Genomic DNA, 22,013 nt, shown 5'->3' with positions numbered 1-22,013 from the left:
ATGTCTAATGCAGATGCTTGATGGGTCGTATTGAAAAACAGTGCAGGTACATTCTTTACATTTTTTATTACTTAGTTCGCCCTTGTTCGATATTAACATTTCAGCTTGTTTGCGGCCCATTTTGTCCGACTGTAGTTTGTCAATTTTAATATTCTTCATGTTATTTGCGTCTTTTACAACATATGTTTAACTAACATCCATTTTTGTTGTTAGGATGTATTAAATATTCATATTTTTTTATTTTTAACTCTTCAAAGCAAATGGCACAGAGTGGGGGTGTCCATTGCCAGGGCGGTCAATTTTTCAACAACAAGCTATATACAATGTATGTATTTTTAATAGGAAAATTAGATCAGCTTGCGTTTTAAAATTTGTTTTGAAGAAATCAATACAAAACTACGGTGTTTAAAGGGACACTTGATCCGGCTGAACATTGGCACTTGCAAAACCGGTATCTACATAAAAAATATATCAGTATTAATATTCCATGTCATAAATGACTAGTGAGTGAAGGACCTTTTTGGGGATGAGATTCCTTACAAATTGGCATGCCCCCTTTCGGTGCTTGGCTTGTTATATTTTCCATCTCAGCTGACTATGTCACAGCAGGGAGGCAAGCAAGGTAATTTTGCTCGAATTGTCAGTTCTGTTGTCTAAAATGGCCAACGATCAGTCAACAAAATTTGAATGCACATTACTACTCTTGTCCGCTTCAATCTGACAAAGGATAAGCGTTCTGATCTATATTTTGGATTTATTGACCTCAAATGTGAGCTCATAAGATCACCTCCACAAAATCAAAACTTACACCCCACTTACACAAGCATTAGAGGACAAGAGCATGAATGTGCACACGAACCCCAACTGGTTAAATTTGAGACATTTAGCAACACTGAAGTTTGGTTAAGACTCAAGAGGCGGCCGGCAGGCAAGAATGGATATGTCCACTTGTTGAATGTAACAGCACTGCTAAAGGCAGCAATTAGCTTTCAGTCGTTTCACAGACGAGATCAGCAGAACAGTTTTAGTTTTTACCGTCCAGACTCGGCTCTGTGTCGTCAAGCATGTTGCAGCCATCGGTGTCAATTTCAGATAAAAACCTCATCAACAAACGCTGGAGGTGTTCTTATTTAACATTCTGCATCGCGGAGCGAAATTTAGCCGTGACCCAAAGTACCAAAGGTCCAGTGAGGAGGGCGACTCCACAGCCGAGTGTGGCCACATTGGATGCGTCATCTTCGAATGAGTGGTGTAGGCGTAGCCTCAAATGGCCTTGGTGAAAAAAAGGAAGTCAAGCTCACACTAATGGATGAATTTGTAATATATAATGACATTATGAACAATTAACCTTACGAAAAGCCCCTCGCAATGCATCTTATTGAAAAACAAAACAGACAAGACATGACCGAAACTGCACATAAGTTGCTCATTTCCTCATTCTCTTTCAAGTCAGCTATGGGAAGGCTAATCATTTTGTGATGTTTTCAGAGATTGAAGTGGGCCTAAGAAGTGATGACTATTTTTATATTATAATTACGATTTGGGGGGTGGGGCGGTTTTGAAATCGTTATTTATTGACTTATTTCACGGAAACTGATAAAATAGAAAATGCAGGCAAATATCTTTTTTTCTGATATTAGAATGCATAAATTGAGCTTGTTATTGAAAAGTGGACTATCCTGGCTGGATGATCACTTTGAAAATGTCTCCTAGAAATGAACTTAGGCCAGTTTCAACTCCCGGAAAAAAAAAAATCACAAAACAATTGGCCTTTCCATGGCTGACTTTAAGGGGCAAGTCAACCCAAGAAAATGTTTTTTTGCAATCTCACGGGTCTAAACACGGCATTCAGGTTAGTATTGTGTTTGTGGAACAAGCGTTTGGCCATGAAATACATTCATTTATGTCCATCTCAGGGGTTGCCATTTTGCCACTTGATGTTGACGGATATGACAACACAGATGCTCAGCGCTCAGATAACGACCAATCATGGCTCAGCTTCAGAGAACAGGTGGGTCATGATTGGTTGTTACCTGAGCTACTGTGATGTCGTTTTCATTTGACAGATAGTGACAAACTGGACTCCCACTGACAAAAATTTCATCTAGAAGCATTTACTTGACTTACTTTTTCTCAACAAGTCCACTTAGTGACTACACCACTCATCCAAAAATGATGCATCCATGCGGCCACACTCGGCTGCGTAGTCGGCCTCCTCGCTGGAGCTTTGGTGCGCTGAATTTTTTTTCAAAACAAAGTTTGGAATTTCATCGTGGTTGTCATGGAGCAACATTGATGCTCCCGAAGCGGCCCCTAAAAACACGACCAAGCAAATACACACAAATGCTTAATAACAGTAATTCGTTTTGCACACTAACTCCCCCCCCTAAAAAAAACCCCCCACTGCTTTCCCCCAAAATGTTTTTAGTCACTTATGTACATTTTTACTTACATTCTATGGTGGTATTTTTTTTTTCGGGCCTCACAACAAGGGACAGGCTAACATTCAGTGTACCTGTGTCCTTTATTGGACAGAATTCTGTCCTCAAACACAATGGAACCTCTCAAGTTTAACACAATCGCTGATTGAGTTCCAAAATAAGTTTTCCGTCAGAAATGATGTAAAGCCAACTAAAATATTTTCCCCCACATTATTGGTACCCATTAGCGATGGAATCACAAAAAAAAGCCATAGAAGAAGCTAACCATATGTTTGTAGTAAATGTTCAAGATGCTCAGTCTCATGAAATCCACTGACTTCATTTGGGGAGGTTCTTCTGTTGTACACTGAAATGGTAAGCAGAAATCTTGTTAGACTGAAAAATTAGTGATAATATTCAAAAGAATTTAATAGTTGTCAGCACATGTTTTGCTTTATTCCAATAGACATATTACAGACACAGTATAACTATTAAAAAGCACTGCTGGTAAATGTGATTGACCTGCTATGTGTTTTACTACTGCATGGGATTCTATCAATAAATTCAATTGCACCAACTTTAACAATATTTCTATAATTTTTCTCAAGAGAAATATTACAGAATTGTCTTTGTGTTATATCAAAGATAAATTGTCTCCTAGTCCTCATCAATGGCCTTCATGGTGGAAAAATGTACTGTTGAGTTGCGGCCATTGAAGGGGAACATGTTTTTTAAATGCTTTGTTCCCAGGAAGGTGACTCATTTCAGACTATCATCATATTTTACCAATTTGTAGTCTTGTTGTTGCTCATCTTTGGTGAAATGCAGACAAAGCGCGACATTAAACTCTGATTTAAAATGCTGGAGACTATGAATGATAAAATAAGATAATCCACACGTCATTTCAATTTAGGACGGGCGCACTAACAATCATTTGTCATATAGACAAATTGACAAAACGTACATTCAAGCATTTTGTTATTGTGACATTTCACTAAAACAATGATTTTTGAAATGTCATATCTGTAGCAGAGGGCATCCCCTTTCTGTTACAGATCAAACATATGCAGAGAAAATGTGGACACTGCGCAGAAGCTTGACGTGTATATGCGTGTACTTGTGTGTGTTGTGTACTTTTGCTTGCTGTTGGTCATGGGAAAAAGCCAGAGCTATATATGAGGCTGAGTAGAAATAAGGCTGACCTGACCTCATTCTTTCAAAGTGATGATGAGTGTGTGACAACTACGACACTATGCCTGAACTGCTAGTTCTCCACTTGGCTCTACAGCATGGAAATTTTTACGGCCCAATCTTTCGTTCTCGCTTTTTTTAAGTAATAGGACAAAGGCGAGTACACTGAAAACAATTTTTGGTTGAACAACCACTTGATTAAATAAAATTGACTCAATTCAACACGCCATTCTTTGAAGTAGCTTTTTTTTTTTTTTTTTTTAAATCATGGTCCTTTCATCACTGTTGAAAATATATTGCATGATAAGCTGTTTAGTATTCAAAAATTAAATTAATTAATTAATTAATTAGGATCAAATAGTTCAATTATACATTTTATTAGGATATATGTTGCCATGCGTGCTGCACTTACCGCCATATTACTTTCAAAACCCATTTTATATTCTTATCCCAGATAATTTTGGGGTTGTTTTGCACCATTCTAAAAAATCCAAACATTATTCTAGCTCGTATAATCATGATAATTAAAAAGTGCCACATTTTGTGCCATTTCATACTAAAAGATTTTGATTCATGTATTTTAACTCAAATGTCCCTCATAATGTGATTTTCTGCTTAGTACTAACTCATCAGAGTTATGATTACAGATTCTAAAAATGCAGCAAAGTGTTTCCGAAATGGCAAATAGAGAAAAGCTGCGAAGAAGTACAGATTCTAAATAATACTCACTCATACTAAGGTAACAACAATAGCAACTGCAATTACTCACATTAATTGTGCGCATGCTAATTCTGGAATATATTTATGCATATTTTTGTATCAATTTGTTCATGAATGAATTTCAATAATTTACTTGGTTCTGTTTGGTTTTTATTTAAGAGATAATGTTTTTGAAATTACAGTATTTAAATTTTTCTTTTAATTATTTTGCTGGTTTTATGGCTAATCCTAAATGACTAACGTAAATGGATATTTATCGGCAACTGCTACATAAAGCGCAAAAGGATCAAAATTCCAGACATGAATCATCAATCAGACAACAATGACAAAGACACAATCACCAAATAATAGGAATACAAATGAAAAATGAACACTCAATATCGTTGTGCGTCAAAGCTGTGGGAAATGAACCTCATGAGTAAGACGGATACAGCGCATGTTAAATGAAACATGGGTAGCTGAGGCATGACATACTGTAAGAGTTAAGATCTTAGTAAAATGAGAAGAAAAAATCATTGTGTGTGTGCGTGTGTGTGTATGTGTGCGAGATATGTGTCAACCAGTGAGTGTGTGCAGTGTTCAGATACATCGTTTTATGTCAAAGCGTAATCTACAGTCACAGAAATCACTCCCATTGGAAGACATCTAGAGATGGGTAAGGCTCACTCTTTACTTTTTATTTAATTCAGACAGTTTAATTCATAATTAAGTTTTTAATGTAACATCATGTACACAGAGAAAAAAACAATGGCTCATATAAAGTAAATTGAATATGAATAGTTGAATAATGTTCATGAAACAAAATAATATTTCAAGTAATTAAAACATATTTGTGACAAACGAAGAAAATTATTTTGTGTACATAAATTGGGTCGCGTAATAGTTTAAATGATCTGTGAAATAGAAGTCATGCATTTGAAAATATAACTCCCATAGATGAAATAGAGAAGTCGGGGGTTATATTGAAAGCAGAATTAGAATTTGAAGCCGCAGCACAGGAAGCAAGCGATCTCAAAAGGAGCATATTGGTTTTTCACACAAACGAGACGGCGGTTGAAGAGATGAGAGCAGACACCTCGGGCCTTCAGGGACTTTCATTCATGTCAAAACGTAAGTTTCATATACTGCAAAGTGTTCTTATTTTTTTTTGTTATTAATTAATCATTTTAATTGGACTTTAATACTATATAACAATGAATTCGTAATGGACAGGAATTCAAGAAACAGTCAGTCTTTCACAAGCATCATCAGTGTTAACACTTTTTCAGAGACACTTTTGAAATGGCATTGCATAGTACAGATTTTGCTGATACTTTATTTAAACTACTGTCCAATGTTTTGGGTTCAATTCATTACGTGTTTTTTTTCCTTTTGTTTGTTTGTTTGTTTTTTGGAAACGCTCAGTGAACGGATAGCATATTAAACTTCATAAATACAGTTTTTGTGTTGGATCTCCGAATGCAGTTGTACACAATATTGTTGTCGCAGATTGATTCAATGTGGAATGTAGTCTGTGTATTACAATATCATACACAGCTTGTGTTCAAGAGTAGGAAGTGGTTTGCTACCTGTGGTTTCATATCAGACTCCGGTGACAATATGTTCAGACAACCGGTGGAGTATAATGACAATTATCCAAACAGCTACACCATTCAAATGATGCACAGCTGCATGTATGATATGAACTAACAAAATATGGTGTCTTTGTTGTTCAGGTGATGAGGACCAAAGTGTGACGGTGGTTAGCGATAAAGATATGGAGAGACCAGGCGAGGTAAGAAAACTGCTGGTAAAAGGCCTGTTGGACTGATGCTTGCTCTCTGAGCTATTTTCATCAGTTACAGTTGGTGTGTGACTGCAGACATGACTACACACAGACACATTCTCATTTCCCTTTTTGCTGAATTTCATAAGGAGTGCAAATTTGAAGCGCTTGATTGTACGTGTCATTTCTGATCTGCTTGTGAAATGAGTAAGAAGGAACGCGTGATTCTTCTTTGAATGCGCAATTTAGTGCTCCGTACAGGAACTGCACATATTGTTCTGGTAACTGAGAGCAAGTCGCATTGTGAGAAATGCAGATTGGTTTATCAAATTTTCCCAGAATGGTGGTTTTTATGCTGACCTCTGGCTGGCCTGTATCAGCGACCTTTGGCAAACTCGCCCACGTGTGGTTCCCCAAAAGATTAAATTCAACAGCTCTATCAATGCTGCAGTTGTTAAAGGATGTTGAGTGCAGCTGCCAATGCCAATTTGGAACAGTTAAAAACAAACAGTGACAGCATGACAACATTAAGAAGAGCTTTACTTTTAGTCTCCTGTCTTCTTTATATTACAGCACAATTAGAGAATATACACCTGCTCATGGTGTGTATATTCTATTCAGTATATATATATATATATAGAGAGAGAGAGAGAGATCTTTTATGATATGCATAAAACAGAGGGGAAATTTATTTTTATGCCATGGAACCTTTAAAAAATGTGTTTTCATTTTTGTTTTTTTCTGTTGTTATATTTGATTAGATTTCCTCTACCCAACCATTTACTTCAATTTTGTTTTAATTATTAAAGTAAAAAAAAAAAATATATATATATATATATATATATATATTATTTTTTAATTATAATAATATAATAATTATATATTTTTTCACTTTAATAATCAATACAAAAATGAAGAAAATGGTTGGGGGGAGGGAATTTGATTGAACATAACAACAGAAAAAAACAAAATTAAAACTTTTTTTAAAGGTTCCATGGCATAAAAATAAATTCCCCCACTGTTTTATGACATTTACGCTGTTGTTCATCAATTGTTTGCAATGGGTGATTAAAAGGCAAAAAACTTGCAAAACAAGCAGATCAGATTTTGACGTCATTATGACGTAGATACGACACGCATTATTCAAGTACTTGCCCACTCACCTCTGGAAAAATGGCTGCACGGGGACAATCCGCTTGAGTCTTGCACAAAACTAAAAAACACAAAACAACCAATTGCTTGAACAATAGCTAATGTATGATGTATATAAAGCAATTAAAAATAGGTGTGGCATGGGATCAATAAAGAAAGAAATGCGGGCATCGGATTCCCTTTGGGATTGTTTCTTTATTGTTTGTTTTTTTTCAATGCTTGGCTATATTGCATAAAATATGAACTATTACCACAGTGACTGCTTCTATCATTATCTGTGTATGTTGCAATATAAACATCTTTATTTCTGTTCCGCAATAACAAAATGTTTCGCAAATGTTCAAGCATTCTTTTGGAAACACGGCACACTACACTAACTTTTGAGCTGGCATCCATAGAAAAGAAATCGATCGTCCTAAATACTGATTATATGCTTTGTTCGTTGAGGAGGTAGTTACAGGGATAAACCTTTCCTTCCCGTTGCTGCGACAATAGTGTGTAGTGTTGCGTGTCTATGGCTACCCATTCGGTCCGCCTCACTATAAATGTGAGCCGTCAGGAAACCAAAATAAAATCCTGAATCTCATTACGAAATGGACTGAACTGCTTGGTTAGGTACGTTTAGTACAGTATCATTTAGAAAACAGTATAACTGAAAGCAGAAGTCCCCGGATGCAAATGTATAACCGTTTTGCTGCGACTCTTCGGGGGTGTAGAAGTACAGAGTACTCTCATTTTGGACCACAAAGACTGCATGAGCTGTGTGTGAAGAGGTAGACCACCGGGGGGTTCAAACAGTGCAAAGGCAAGCTGGAAAGAGCAGTGCCGGGCAGTTGGTGGTGACTCAGTCAGGACTCGCCTGGAGGCCCGCACCTTCACTATTACTCAGTGCGCTGGCCGGCTTCTCGGAACCAGGAACCACAGAGAGGAACTTGATTCAACGTGAAACTACCTTGAGCTGTTTGTTGTAGAGCGGCTGCCCTAAAATTATTTAAAAAAAAACAAAAAAAACGGCATCTTCATATGTTGAGTCAAATGGAAACATCAATAGCATCTATTGTGGTTTGTCATACTTCCAATCTATCGAAAGTGATGGTCTGATTGGCGATGTGAGGTTTCGTGTTTGAATATTCGCCCTGACTCATTGTCATCCTTTTGACTGTAGCAACAGCAAAAACCAGCCGCTCTATTTGGCTGGTAGCAATAGTTACACGCTCAACGTCATGTGCACATGGAACACTTTATTTTTTTATAGCCGCTTTTCTTTTTTTGGCACTCTGCTAAACTTCTCTAATAAGACATTTTTGTGCAGACTCGCATTGTTTCATTTCTACTTCCTTGCAAACCACAAATAGTGACATTGTCAATTCCTTTCACCGAGTTTGAGGGCAGTGTGAAATGTGTCAAGGATTTTTTTTTTTGGCAAGAACTGCTCATGAAATGTTTTGAAGAATTATTCTCTATAAGCAAGTGCAGACCTAAGCCCTGCAAACGTGGTACTTTCTCTCCAGACAGGATTCGTGTTGAGATAATGGATTGATATTTAAAATAATCATTGTAAATTTGTTCAAATAACTATTACTGTATATGTTACTACAAAGTCATAATTATGTGAAGACAGAAATTGTGTTAGTGACATCTCACAATTATCAACAATGATTTAACAAGATGGGTAGAAGATATATATCAATATGCAACACTTTATTTCTTTTACACGGTGTCACTTTGCTACTAAAACCTTTTCATTCCCTTGCCAAGATTGTGTTCACGGCATGAATAGAGTTGATGCATGGATGGATCTCCTAATGCAGTGCTTTTGTCTACCTTAGATGTCTCCTCCAGTCACTGATATCCATGACAAAAGCAAGGAAGGATCACGACCCAGCCTGCTGCGTACGGAGGAGAAATCATTTGTATCAAGTCTGCATTCCTTCATGAAGGAATGGGGCTCGCCCATTGAAAGGATCCCACATTTGGGCTTCAAACAGAGTCAGTTTGTGGCTGCTCAACACTGTAGGAATACGATGTTGCAGCTAATATACTTGAGTTAACTTCCGACATGTTTGTTTTTACTCCCAGTTGACCTTTGGATGATCTACAAGGCAGTTGAGAAATTGGGTGGATATAATTCAGTAAGTCAGTCTACTGCATGGGAGTGTCAATTAGTTGCTGGTGCAAACAACACAGACTGATGTTTATCAAGTGGAAGAGGAACATTAGACACATACTAAGCTCTCAATTCATATAGCATTATTAATCGGCCGATCATCGCACTGTTCATTGCACAAATTAGTGCCACTTCTTGTTCGCTAATTGATCCGTACGGAACATGGATATAGGCACCGGGCCCATCCATCCAACCATTTTCCAAACCATTCATCCCCACTAGGGGCGTTTGTGTGCTGACCCATGAAATATATTTTAATTTGCCTTTCATACACAGCTCCCGAAATGAGTCACACCACTTTGATAATTATATTGTAGACTTGATTAGGCCACATCTCATAGAGAGAGGACAGTGTTTGCAAAACAGGCACACACATTACGTCTCACTATTTTTCCAAAACAGTGCTACATGGATTATGAGACGTTTGTTAATTTCACAGGTGAATTATTCCTCAGTAAGAACACGCTTTTTTGTTTTTTCAGCAGCATCACAATTTGCCCCACTTGTAAATACAGGCTTGGGGGGTCTCAATGGAGGACATGTTGAGGTTACGCACGGGGTGGTTACGAATGGAGGAGTTAGCTGGGCGGTGTACAAATAAGTTGTCATGCAGCACAAAAAGGCAGCCACTCAGTTGCTTCCATATGAACAAATTTCCATTTTATTTTATTATTGTTAGTATTTATAACCTGGAAGCGTTTTATTTATTGCTACATTGACTTAACTAGTGTCTTTGCATGGTTAGTGAAACGGCGGTGCATTCCAAATTATGTATGAATTCTGGTTACGTAAACTGAAAACAAATGTGCTTTTTAATTTGGTTTGGTATTTGCTTGATTTTTTGGGAATCCAGAATGACACTCTCAGGATGTAATTAATAAACTAATATATGCGCATGATATTTACATGAGAGGAGTCTGTTTCTTCTGGGCATCATAAATTTAGCACGGGATGGCTGAATTTTTTTATGCCATGAATAATAGAGGGGCCATTTCCTGATGGATTTTCTCTACTATATGAAAATGTGTCTTATAATTGATCGTTATAAAATCATATGTTCACTATTTCCAGGCAAATGCTACAAACGGTCAGGGCAAGCACATATGCATTGAGTCAAAACGGGAATGGTGGGACCTGTGTGTTGTGATTGTGGTTTTAATACTTGACCAATGTAACGAACAGAGTCACAAAGTGATATCGTCAACAGGTGACAGCGCGGCGCCTGTGGAAGAAAGTGTACGATGAACTTGGAGGGAGTCCCGGGAGCACCAGTGCTGCAACTTGCACTCGCAGGCACTATGAAAGGTACAGCCAATTGTTCATTTTATGAATCAATCGATGTTTAACCGTACAATTTGGCTTATGTCGCAGGCTAGTGTTGCCCTATGAAAGACACCTAAAAGGAGAAGATGATAAGCCTCTGCCTCTCAGCAAACCACGAAAGCCTTATAAAAGGAATTTGGGAGGGAAGATAAAAGCAGAGTGGAAGGGGAAAAGGAGCAAAGCAAACAGTGAAAACAATTCGGAGGTATCAACATCATGCCGGATGAAAGTCGCTGAAAGTTTCCCGTGTATTCATGATTGCGACTGTTTTGTTTTGCAGAAGCTGGTTTCAGAGGCTACTAGCCAGAGTGAAGCAGTGGTTCATCCTGTCTCTGCTCTCTGGACGGACAGGCACCAGACACAAGTGCCCCTGGGTTCTCACCTTTATGCATATTCCCACCTGCTGCACGACCCCGCAACAACACCCTGGCCTGCGAGCATCTCCTCAGCTGTCGGAGAGGTCATCTCTCCTCTGGAGAAAAAGAAGCGCGTAGCACAGGCCAGCCTTCGAGTGAGTCCGCAGGCGGAAGAGATCGGCAGGCCTTCTGTTATCCATCGCTCCACCTCTCCAGCCTCTGGGAGTCACAAGTGTGACTCCTCGGACAGCTCACCTCGTCCTCGCTCTTCCGCTTCCTTCTCCTCCAGGAGCCTATCGCCTTGCTCCATCTCATCGGAGGATGAAAATAACTCCGCACCGACCTCAGATCTAGCCCTCAACTGTTTCATCCAAAATGTTGACACACCTGTGAGTCAAACATCAAAAGATACAGCAGGAGAAAGTAAAGACAGAGATCAAGTCAACTCCTCAAAGGATAAAAATCACATTCGAGAGCCAAAAGTTGCCACCAAAGACATCGCATATTCGTTTCACTCTTCCAGCAAATTGAAGTTTGACTGTGTTCCGACATCTTCCTCTGGTTTCATCAAGGTTTTGACAAAATCTGCACAGCTACCGCGGCCCGCTCCAATCCGGCCAGGCCACAGAATACAACACGGCGCTTTTACGCATCACAGCAAATCTTTAAAAAACATGGCTCCTCTTCCATTACCCTCTTGGGGAACGGTCCGTGCAATGCCAACAAAGTTTGCTCCCACCCAGCAGAGGTTATCCCACGCCACTTGCGTTGCGCCGTTTTACGACATGTCAGCGAGGGACACACATCTCCGGACTACGCTGCAGCAGCCGGCCTTCCTTCCCAGAATGAGAATACCTCAGTCTCAGCTCCAGTACCACCATCTTCCTGTCAGTGCAGCTCACTCTCCTCTCCTCTATCCGTACCCGTATACCATCCCTCTGTGGGGTCCCCACACACCTTACCCCATCCCCACGTTTTATACTCAACACAAACTATGATTCTTTCATTTTATCTCCAAACGTAAGCAATTCTGAAATTTCTTTATAACAATTTCGAAGGATTCTCCAAACCCGTTGACATTATGTGATTAGAACAAAACGCTGCCATGACACATCAGTAGAGTTCCATTTGAGATGATCCGATGTGCTTTGGGGACATTATGGAATTCCACTTAATTGGTCGGGGTTTGGGTTGTTCATATGCCAGTGATACGTAGAGCACGTATTAAATGTTTTTCCACAAGATCAAGGATAGGCAACTTAAATGCTGGAGTGAGCCACAATTTTATATCACTGCTACTGAGCAGTATGTTGTTCAAGCAACCACTGGCAAACTTGTTCCATCGAGCTTTAAGTTTTATTCATCGCTGTAAGAGTAGCCTCTGCTTGCCAGTCCCGAACAAAGTCCATTTCAATTTTATCTGGGTAAAATTACAGACTCTGTGCTCTTATGCGACTGTTCAGGTAGGGAATCTTGAATTACATTTACGGACTATTTGCCTGATGTTGCCCTTCAGATAAGAAAGAGTGCTCTTAATTTCCTGAATCATAAGTCACAGTTTCACCAATCTCTTTCAAAGAAGATAACATCATCTATTGGAACCACAGAGGGGAAATTTACGTTTACATCAAAGTCCTTCTCAGTCACAAAGTAATTGTTTGACCTTTTTGCGTAGCTTATTTTCATAGCTTCTGATGGTCATGGAATTTTACTGACAAAGGGAAAAACAAGAGAACATCCACTTTAATTTTAATTCTCACGGGGCTCCTGACTGCTCCTAAAAGCTGCTCCATTTTGCTCCTACAATTTGTGACACTGCAAGTAAATTTATCATCAACTTGCGTCTGTGCAACCAGTAATAAAGGTTCTTTTTTTATTTTCTAATTACTCGTGTTGAACATTTCTTGTCGCTCACAAACTGCTTAATTAGTAATAGTGAATTGTGAAAATGAGTGACGTGAATATTCACTTCGCAAGTTGACTTATAGGGTACGCCCCTGAATTCTTCTATATCCTTATTCGTCTGGGCAAAATTAATAATCACACACGACACACACAAAAAAAAACAATTTCACCAGGCTTCTGAATACTTTAAAATCAAATGTGAAACAAAATCATAATTTTGCAATTGAGACCATTACCTCCATATTGTGTGATGCAAAATTAGGAAATATTGCATGTGGCAATCTGGCAACAACAATAAATCAAAGTTGACCTTTGCAAAATGGGCACTTAAATTTTTTGGTTTCGATTTTCCATTGAATAAACCCCGGCTACAGAGTGCAGTTTGAGGCATGGCTGAACCAACACATTTGACTCCGCCCACATTCATTCTTGAAATTGCATGTTATTTGAATTTCACATTGAAAGTTAAAACTACCAACTAACTGAAACACAACAATTAGGGAGTGTGCCCTCTGCTGGACATATATAGTACTACGAATCCCACACATTTCTAAGTGGAGGACGTCCTTTGATCATATCTTTTGAACCCAATGGTGGAGACACTCGGAACCAACATCATCCTTAACGCGCTTTGTAAGATTCCATGGCCCTACAACCTTCTGTTTGCCCAAAATGGACGTTAAATTGCCGTTTCGACCACTTACGTCAAACAGTTATAGCTGCGCCCTGACTGAGTGAGGGCTGAAAATGTGTCATTTTCAATGTTCAACAAAGTGTTAAAAATAAGTGCATAATTAAAACCACCAAGGAAATAGTTTAACAAATAGATCAAAGAAAGTTTGAGGAACACCTTGATTTGCGCTCTGCAGCCAAGGCGACTACGACTTGGCCACCCTTCTGTCATCGTCCCTCCGCCCATGTTCATAAAATAATCGTCCTGTGTCCCAGTCTGTCCTCGTCCTTTAAAGCACTTCCGTCCTTGCATTTCACCAGTCTGCCCACACCACCAAAAAAAAAAAAACTAACAAAAAAAAACATCCACGTGTAACTGGTTGTGTTCAACTGCTTTGTGTTTCAAAATAGTGACCAGTGATGACATAAAGTAGGATTTCTTGTGTTGGTCGCATTTAATCGTCTCAGTCACAAAACCAGACGACAACAGCACAAAACAAAGTCCTGCCGTCAAATTCGGAGATACAGTGGGTCTCCGCGTTATTAAAATCCAGAAAAGAAGGAAAGTCGTAGTGAAACATGCGTTACGTGTACCGGTTGAATAAACCAAATACAACTGCAGACGGTTTTTCCTGAAAACAGTTCGGTGTTGAGGACAGTGATGGTACACACGTTAAAGGTAAGCGTGTGCAAACCTCACATACATGCTTCAATTTCTAATAACGATCTCAAAGCTCATATGGACACATAAAAATCACTCAAAAAATTTGTGTGAGGAGAGCATTCATCTGCAAAGGTGACCGAGTTCCTTATTTGTTACACACACGATGGAGAAGAAAACATTTGTGAAGTAAACCTAAGACTGAAATTACATTTATTTCTTTGGTAAATTAATATCCTTATTAGACCACTGTTTTATTATTAGCATTATTGCTCTGAAAATATAGCAAGAAATATTATGTTAAAGCTGGATTTACTACAGAAGAGGTATCATTTAAGACATTGTCCGGACATATAATAAGACTTCAAATTAAAGCCACTATGTTTTTGTTTTATTTTCAACCCATACAAAGAAGGCATCATTTAGATTAGGGCGGCATAAAATATTAAAACAAATATTGTCATTGAACTGAATGCTTTAATCTTTGATTAACTTTGACCAATCAGATGCAACCTTATATGTGCATCACCATCCAATAGGAGAACAGTATCTATGGACATTATTAACAATAAAGCGAAGAATACGTTCATATTTTTCTGCATGAAAGCGTATATCTTTCATTAGATAATAAAGTTGTAATTTCTTTAGGTACGGTACACAATGTATATGGAATCTTAGAGTATCATTTCAGTAACTCTTTTTGGAAATGAAAGTTAAGTTTGAATGACGGATGAATCAAAATATGGTCACCATAATACGATTGATTCATGATGAACTCTAAAGATAGGCTAGTAGTGAGTTCATTCGAGGTTTTTGAATTGTTTTTTTTGTTTTTTTTTGTACTTCAACTAATAATGCTTTCTTGAAAAGGACAAATCATGAAGTTGTTACCTACAACTATTTCAATCACTCATTATTCACATGCTGATATAAAATAAATAAGAAAATATAACCTGGGGTTAAGATCAGATGGGAGACTTCGCTCATCTATGCCTTGCAGTCTAAAATCGGGGTGAAATATTCACTCTCGCGAGAACATCCGCAGTGGCGCGAATAAACAAGTGGCTCTTTACTACCTACAGTTAGGTAACGAAAACAACCAACCAAACTTTGACCGAACTCCGCTCATTGTTCGAAATTACAAATTCTCCTAATGACACACACTTCACGTGTAGGATAACTGTATTTTTCGGGCAACTTTACGAAGGGGAAATAATGTCGGACTCGCTCTCTGACAACGACGTTAGCCAGGAAGAATGTCAGGAGGATGACATGACTCCGGCCGATTTGATCGCGAAACTGGAAGAGGTGAGTTGTAGTTTGTTTTTGATATAACGTCCAACACTGTTCAGGTTCTAATGTTTCTGCTTATTGCAGGCTTGGCTAAATGAAAAGTTCTCACCAGAGTTGCTAGCCAACCAGTCCGAGGTGGTGGAGTGTGTCATGGAGCAGCTCACACACATGGTACTACCCTTTTAAAAGCATCGGTGATCAGGGAAAACTTGAATGAAATTGACTTGTAACCGTTTTGAACGAGGGTCCAGAGTAGTTTCTGTGAATGGCCTCAACAGTGTTACCATGGTAACCAGTGTCCACTGCCGATTAACCTCATCCACAAGAGATCTACCTCTAGTCTAGACATAAGCGTTTCTTAGTTTTGCTTGCAGGTTCACGCACATACGATTAAAGTGCCTTTTGAGAACCATAGCATGCATGATCAAGGTCCAGGCATAAACAAACAGGACACACACGATTAATAACAATGTACATACGGATAGTTCAATAGAAACAAGTCTACATTTACTTGTTCAGATGCCAGTTTCTAACGATATAAAGTAGTATACCAAGGTATGTAATTGATAAATAAACTGTTTCCACCATTAATGTTATTAATTCACTACAGTGCAATAATGAAAATGGGCAGTAAAAATAAACAACTGAGCTAATGAAAAGTGTGCAAATCATCCTGTTACTGGGTTGGGTATGTCCTGTTCAGAATTTTGCAATCTCATTCAAGCCTATTGAAATGGAAGGCAGCCCACATCTGCTACTACTAAAGTACTTTTTATTAATCCCAAATAAAGATCTTCAAGTTGGTGTTATTTTTTGACGCGTTGAAGCTTAGTTTAAGCATTTACGTGATAGAATGTCAGTCATTAACAGGTTCATTTTGCTGCAGGTGTTAAGCATTTATTAAACAAAAAGCATTTATCAACTGCGAGTATTAGTACCGTGCTCTGTAATGACAAGTGATTGTGTTTACTGGTTTCATATTATTCTCATGTTATATTCAGAGCTGGGCACATAACGCTCTTTTTTCCAGTCAGTCCCTCGCCCTTGGGCTGCTATTTCGGTACCCATCCAGCCTTGACCCTCCAGCCTTATTTATAAAAATTGTAGGCCCCCGACCCGTTCCGGTTGATACATTACACGGTGTGATATAAATTACGCTTCATGTATTCCACTCAGTTAATTCATCCCTTCCTTTCATCAGGAAGCAAACCTGCAGAGGGTGAAGAAAGGCGACCCCAAGGCCAGCATCCATCGCATGGAAATTGACCGCATCCGCTTTGTACTGTGCAGCTACCTCCGATCTCGCCTGCAGAAGGTCAAGCAGCTCATCAACTATTAGCTCACCTTGGTCTCACTACATATATTTTTGACAGCATGGCCTTGTGTTTGTTTGGGTTTAGATCGAAAAATTCTTTCCACATGTCCTTGAGAAGGAGAAGTCTCGCAGCAAAGGAGAACCGGCACTGCTTTCACCTGAAGAGTTCGCCTTTGCTAAAGAGTGAGCAGCGAATAGTACTATTATTGGGGAACCTCTAAAGTACATCCATCAATGTAGTAAACAGCTTTTTGTCATTAGGGTCGCGGATAAATTGGAGCCTAAAAAAGTCCCCCAAGTTCCTCACCTTACAGTGAGCACGTCTGCTGGCCTAGTGGTTTGCGCATCGTCCTCACAGCCCTGTGTGGAGTTTTGCTTGTGTAGTAGGAAGCCAGAGTACCAGGAGAAACTCTCTGCCATCCTACTATTACTCCCAAAAAATGCATGTTAGGGTTATTGAAAACTATAAATTGTTTATAGTTGACAGGGCTTCTGCAGATCCTTTAAGTCTTATAAGGCATTGAATCAATCAATCTGAAAACGAGGCCTTCATTGACATAAAATGTCTTAAATCATTCTTTTAAAAGTCTTAAAAAATGTTAATGCATATTTAGTTTAAATAGTCTTGAATCTCAATATAAATTAATATTCTCCCCAAAAAATAATGCTCGTAATGACTCAACAAAACAGTGACAAGGTTATAGTCGCGACTCTTAAAGGAAGATGCATTTCTTTTGTGTACTGTGGCAACTTTGGACGACATTGGAAATATTGTGAAGTTGGTGTAGAATGTAACTTCAAATACAATTAAAAAGTTTCCATTTGAACTTGCATTAAGCCATAGGATCCTTAGTTGAGTAGGCTCCTGTGATTCTCAAATTTGTGGTACAAGTACTATTGGTGGTGCGTGAGCTCCCTCTTGTGGGAGGCCCAAGAATCACACTGCTCTTTACATTTGTTTATGTGTGTATTGTCCAGATATGCTGCGAATACAGAAAGCCACTTGAAGTCTGTGGCACTGAGCCACATGCCCCCCATCCTGCAAACACTCGACATGCTCAAAGCAGGTACGGTGTTCTAACCGGGTCTCGTTTTAACACACATAGCTTGCAGACTCCCTTGAATACTGATTCTATTCATTCTGATGGAAACGCAGTACCAGCACCATGCCTGGATTCCTTCGTTTTCCTGCGAGTGAAGCAGAGACAAGAGAACATATTAGTGGAGCCCGAAACCGACGATCAGAGGTATTCTCTCTGAAGATGATTTTTTTTTTTTTTAACACGGGCAACATAACTGACTATGTTATCTCTTGTCCCAGAGAGTACGTTGTGGATCTTGAAGAGGGCTCTCAGCATCTCATGCGCTATCGAACCATAGCGCCACTTATTTCAAGTGGAGCTGCACAGTTGATTTAAATGCCAAGGTAGGTAAGCCTCAAGTCGGCGTTGCCCCTTAAGGTCTCGCGCACACTCTCAGATTTTTTGCCCATCTTATGTAAGCAACTGCTTTGTCTTGTCATCTAGATTATTTTTAGATCAAACATTTATTTCCACCGCACAGTTTCTTGGAGGAAGGTTTAGAAAATGTGTTGTAACTGAGGCAGCATTGCAGACTAGTGGTGAGCACGTCTGCCTTAGTGCGGAGGTTCTGGGTTTGAATCTTTGGGCTTTCTTTGTGAAGTTTGCATGTTCTCTCTGGGTACTCCGGCTCTCTTCCGCATTCACAAAAACATACATGATGGGTTTATTGCCTTCTCAAAATTGTCCATGTGAGTTTGAACTTCACTCCACAATGTAATGCATCTAATACAGAGTGTACTTTGTGTTGCAGGTTCTTGTTTCTGGTCTGTGCGCGTTGGCCTCTAACAGATCGTAAAACAAGAAGCAGACAGTTTAACATATCTGGACACAAGTCAAACCTCGTGCTCCATGTGTGATTGGTGTCCCATTAGCGGCCCATAGCTACAAATGCAGGCACATCTGATCTTAATATTGATTCCTGTTTCTACATCCAAATGATGGAGAGCAGTGGACAGTTTCTTTGCTGCATTAAAAACCAAGAAAGGTGAATTTACCATTTGCATTCGTGACAGCAAGCCGTTTTATTTTTACTTCTGGTTTGAATGGCATTGTCTAATGCTGTTGTTATTCCATGTGTAATGTGTTCGCACGAAAACATATTGGGGAAAAGTTACGTGCTATATTAAAAAATTGAGTCCTGCCTAAATACGTGCCAGAGACATGATGGGAGTGGCCCAAAATATGATATGTGCTGCCATTCATTTCATTAAATTAAACGAGAAGAAATATAAAAGGCATCTGTGCATTTTGTGTGTGCGTGTCAAAACCTTTGTTGTCATGTGAACAGACTCTAAGGAATTTTCCCTTTTGCTCTAAATCTACAATTGTATTCCACATATCGCCATGAGACTCCAAGAAACGATTTTGCTTAATTGTGTGTCTTTTTATTCCTGCCCTTCAAACTGTATGTTACCATGTCTTTTCTGGGAAATAATTGTTCTAATAGTGCCGTTATGTAACTTTTTAGTGGGAGCAGTGTTCATTGTGTGCACTCGCTCTAATTGCCAAATAATGATCCCTAATAGGGGATTGGAGTACTTATTGAACTGAGATGAATCATTGGAATAATCCAGTGAGTTCAGATTATTAATGTTGCCACATGTTGTTATGATAAGAGCTGCTTGTAAACATAAATGTTGGAAACTGCATTGCATAATGTGACCATACATGTATGATTTCAGTGATTCTTCCCACCATCCCCATACGATTTTAAGATCGTTTAACGCCTCTTTGCAATTAATCTGAAGGCTCAAGCTGGTCGTAATGGAAATGTTTATTTTTGTCAGACCCTCTCAGCACACTTTCACCCACTGAGTGCAGCCAGGGCTGACACGTTAGATGACAGACATGCTGAGAGTGGCTCGTAATCCTTGGCGTCACACATGCCAACATAGTCTCGCACAACGATCCCTTCAGGACACGAGCCAGCCAGCAGAGTGCTGCATTTTACAGATGACCCGTGTTGACTCCTTTGCCACATCCACAACAACTCTTTAGGAGGTGGGATGGATATGCAGAACTGCTTGAGAATTTATTTAATATCCTGCTTATGAGCTGTGTACTGTCTTGCTTTGTTCTCATTAATAAGACAATTAAGGTTGAGCATTTATGTTACCAGTGAGGCAAAACTGCACCAGGTGAAATCTGCGTGCAACCCAGTGTCTTGTAGCTCTTCTAGCACCGACCTGACTTACACGTGAGGACGAGTTTACTTGTAGGGATGTTAAACTGGATATCCTGACACTCAAATATGGAATTCAGTCACAGGCAAAGGTCACACATTCCTCACTTGGATGTAATGCATCACTGGCAGTTAGTGGACTATTGTTAGAAGAGCAAAAAAGACCAGCTCCAAAAAACTGGTCAGTGGAGCAAAGGGGGCGGAGTACAACAAGATAGCTGGTTGAGTATAAATGGCAAGTCATGCAAGATTCTGCTGTGGGTGAAAGGAGCTCAAGATCCTGGCAGGAGCGCTGCCTCTCCAACATTTTGTAAGTAAGATGGAACATTGTGAACATTTGATGTTTTATTTACTAACACACTCACATTTCCCTCTTATTCAAGACTTCTCTGCATCACCTCAGCAGCATGGAGACATCCAGCACAACGTAAGAACTTTGTTCAGATGATGTGCATGCACTCTTTAGGCATGACTATGTGGAAATCTAATTATTTTCTTATTTACCTAAATGCATGTAAAAGAAATGTCCGTAAAAGTTGTAGTTATTATCTCGATTTGATCTATTTCAAGTTTCCTGCCCATATTCGGCCTTGGCTCAATGGCTCAGTCCGCTGGATTAGTGGAGATTGCCGTCAGGCTGTGTCTGAACCAACGTAAACAATTGTGTCCTCATGTTTGGGTGCCCATCCTGAAACCCCTGCGACCTTGCATCCGCTCCGCACTTCCAAAGACCGCATCTGCTGACATCCTACGTCAAGTCGGTCCAAACTCGACATTCGCGGGTTTCTTGGAGGACTTGGATGATTACGATGCCGATGATGTTTTGGCTCCAGTCAAGAACAAGCATGTGGTTTTCGCTGACTCCAAGGGCCAGTCGTTGACAAATGTGCGAATCTTTTCTGGCGAAGAGGACCACTCCGACCTGGACCCTCTGCCATCTCTCCAGGGTTTGGTTCAGATGACTGAGGCCGGTTACAGCTGCACGGTCAGTACCTGCTGCCCCGGGACACGGCTCGCGCTCGGCTTCCCGCAGCCCTCGGCTAATTTCCAAGCCTTTCGCGCCAAGCTTGCTGAGAACATGGTCACCCTGGAGAACTGCACGATCACTGAGCACGCCCTCAGAGGCACCGCCCGAGTCCAAAACATCAACTTCCAAAAAGATGTGCGCGTGCGTATCACCTTTGACTCATGGCAGAGCTACAGAGATGTGCCCTGCACATATTTGGAGCAGCGCTTTGGAGGGCCGCAAACAGACATCTTTGAGTTTGACATAGAGATACCCAAAGTGCTTGATGCTAAGAGGAAAATAGAATTCTGCCTAAGATATTCACCAGGAGGGGAGGGCAATATTTTTTGGGACAACAACAATGGACACAACTATACAATTGAGGTGTGTGTGAGCTCACATCTTTGTCACAGTTAAGAGAGGTCAAGCAGCATGCCATCAGTCTCAACTTTAAAAGGGAATGTCAACCCAAAATGATTGTTTGCAAAAAAAAAAAAAAACTTCTATTGCCTTCACTAGTCTAGACATGGCATTCTGATTGATATTGTGTTTGTGGAATATGAGTTAAGCAGTGAAATCCACACATTTCTAGCCATCTCAGGGGGCGGCCATATTGTCACTCTCTGCCGAGTGAAAATGACATCACAGTTGCTCAGGGTTCAGGTAACGACCAATCACAGCTCATCTGTTAATCGAAGTTGAGCCATGAGCAACTGTGACATTATTTTCAGTCAACAGAAGTCTCAAAATGGCCGACCCGTGAGATGGGTAAAAATGTGTGGATTTTGCTGCTTAACTCATAT

General features: G+C 39.7%; 3 protein-coding genes across 3 annotated transcripts; all 3 read left to right on the top strand.

Annotated features, from left to right (window-relative positions):
- The first annotated feature begins 5,317 nt into the window (after nucleotides 1-5,317).
- arid5a (AT-rich interaction domain 5A) lies at nucleotides 5,318-12,948 on the top strand. The gene is made up of 7 exons (XM_088305753.1): nucleotides 5,318-5,441; nucleotides 6,047-6,105; nucleotides 9,078-9,237; nucleotides 9,328-9,380; nucleotides 10,623-10,720; nucleotides 10,787-10,943; nucleotides 11,019-12,948. Exons 1-7 carry the CDS (start codon nucleotides 5,393-5,395, stop codon nucleotides 12,090-12,092), a joined length of 1,650 nt encoding a protein of 549 aa, XP_088161879.1. The 5' UTR covers nucleotides 5,318-5,392; the 3' UTR covers nucleotides 12,093-12,948.
- A 2,422-nt stretch (nucleotides 12,949-15,370) lies between these two features.
- Nucleotides 15,371-19,441, top strand: gins4 (GINS complex subunit 4 (Sld5 homolog)). The gene is made up of 8 exons (XM_088305745.1): nucleotides 15,371-15,640; nucleotides 15,710-15,796; nucleotides 16,827-16,940; nucleotides 17,026-17,123; nucleotides 17,919-18,007; nucleotides 18,097-18,187; nucleotides 18,262-18,366; nucleotides 18,774-19,441. Exons 1-7 carry the CDS (start codon nucleotides 15,548-15,550, stop codon nucleotides 18,356-18,358), a joined length of 669 nt encoding a protein of 222 aa, XP_088161871.1. The 5' UTR covers nucleotides 15,371-15,547; the 3' UTR covers nucleotides 18,359-18,366; nucleotides 18,774-19,441.
- Nucleotides 19,442-20,366: 925 nt separating this feature from the next.
- On the top strand, nucleotides 20,367-21,770 carry ppp1r3c2b (protein phosphatase 1 regulatory subunit 3C2, duplicate b). The gene is made up of 3 exons (XM_088306542.1): nucleotides 20,367-20,514; nucleotides 20,588-20,631; nucleotides 20,775-21,770. Exons 2-3 carry the CDS (start codon nucleotides 20,612-20,614, stop codon nucleotides 21,625-21,627), a joined length of 873 nt encoding a protein of 290 aa, XP_088162668.1. The 5' UTR covers nucleotides 20,367-20,514; nucleotides 20,588-20,611; the 3' UTR covers nucleotides 21,628-21,770.
- The last annotated feature ends 243 nt before the right edge of the window (nucleotides 21,771-22,013 follow it).

The sequence above is a fragment of the Idiotropiscis lumnitzeri genome, chromosome 1 (assembly GCF_059441095.1).
Source record: "Idiotropiscis lumnitzeri isolate Australia: NSW breed Sydney's pygmy pipehorse chromosome 1, RoL_Ilum_1.0, whole genome shotgun sequence".
Classification (NCBI taxonomy): domain Eukaryota; kingdom Metazoa; phylum Chordata; class Actinopteri; order Syngnathiformes; family Syngnathidae; genus Idiotropiscis; species Idiotropiscis lumnitzeri.
Note: the sequence above shows the minus strand (reverse complement) of the source record. Positions and strands in the feature narration are given on the sequence as shown.

Coding starts and splice junctions, on each gene's coding strand:
- ppp1r3c2b (XM_088306542.1), top strand. CDS start 20,612: ATGGAGACATCCAGCACAAC. Junction 20,632..20,774: donor ATGGAGACATCCAGCACAAC/GTAAGAACTTTG, acceptor ATCTATTTCAAG/TTTCCTGCCCATATTCGGCC.
- arid5a (XM_088305753.1), top strand. CDS start 5,393: ATGAGAGCAGACACCTCGGGCCTTCAGGGACTTTCATTCATGTCAAAA. Junction 9,238..9,327: donor ACATTTGGGCTTCAAACAGA/GTCAGTTTGTGG, acceptor TTTTACTCCCAG/TTGACCTTTGGATGATCTAC. Junction 10,721..10,786: donor ACTCGCAGGCACTATGAAAG/GTACAGCCAATT, acceptor CTTATGTCGCAG/GCTAGTGTTGCCCTATGAAA.
- gins4 (XM_088305745.1), top strand. CDS start 15,548: ATGTCGGACTCGCTCTCTGACAACGACGTTAGCCAGGAAGAATGTCAG. Junction 16,941..17,025: donor TCCGATCTCGCCTGCAGAAG/GTCAAGCAGCTC, acceptor GTTTGGGTTTAG/ATCGAAAAATTCTTTCCACA. Junction 18,008..18,096: donor ACTCGACATGCTCAAAGCAG/GTACGGTGTTCT, acceptor ATGGAAACGCAG/TACCAGCACCATGCCTGGAT.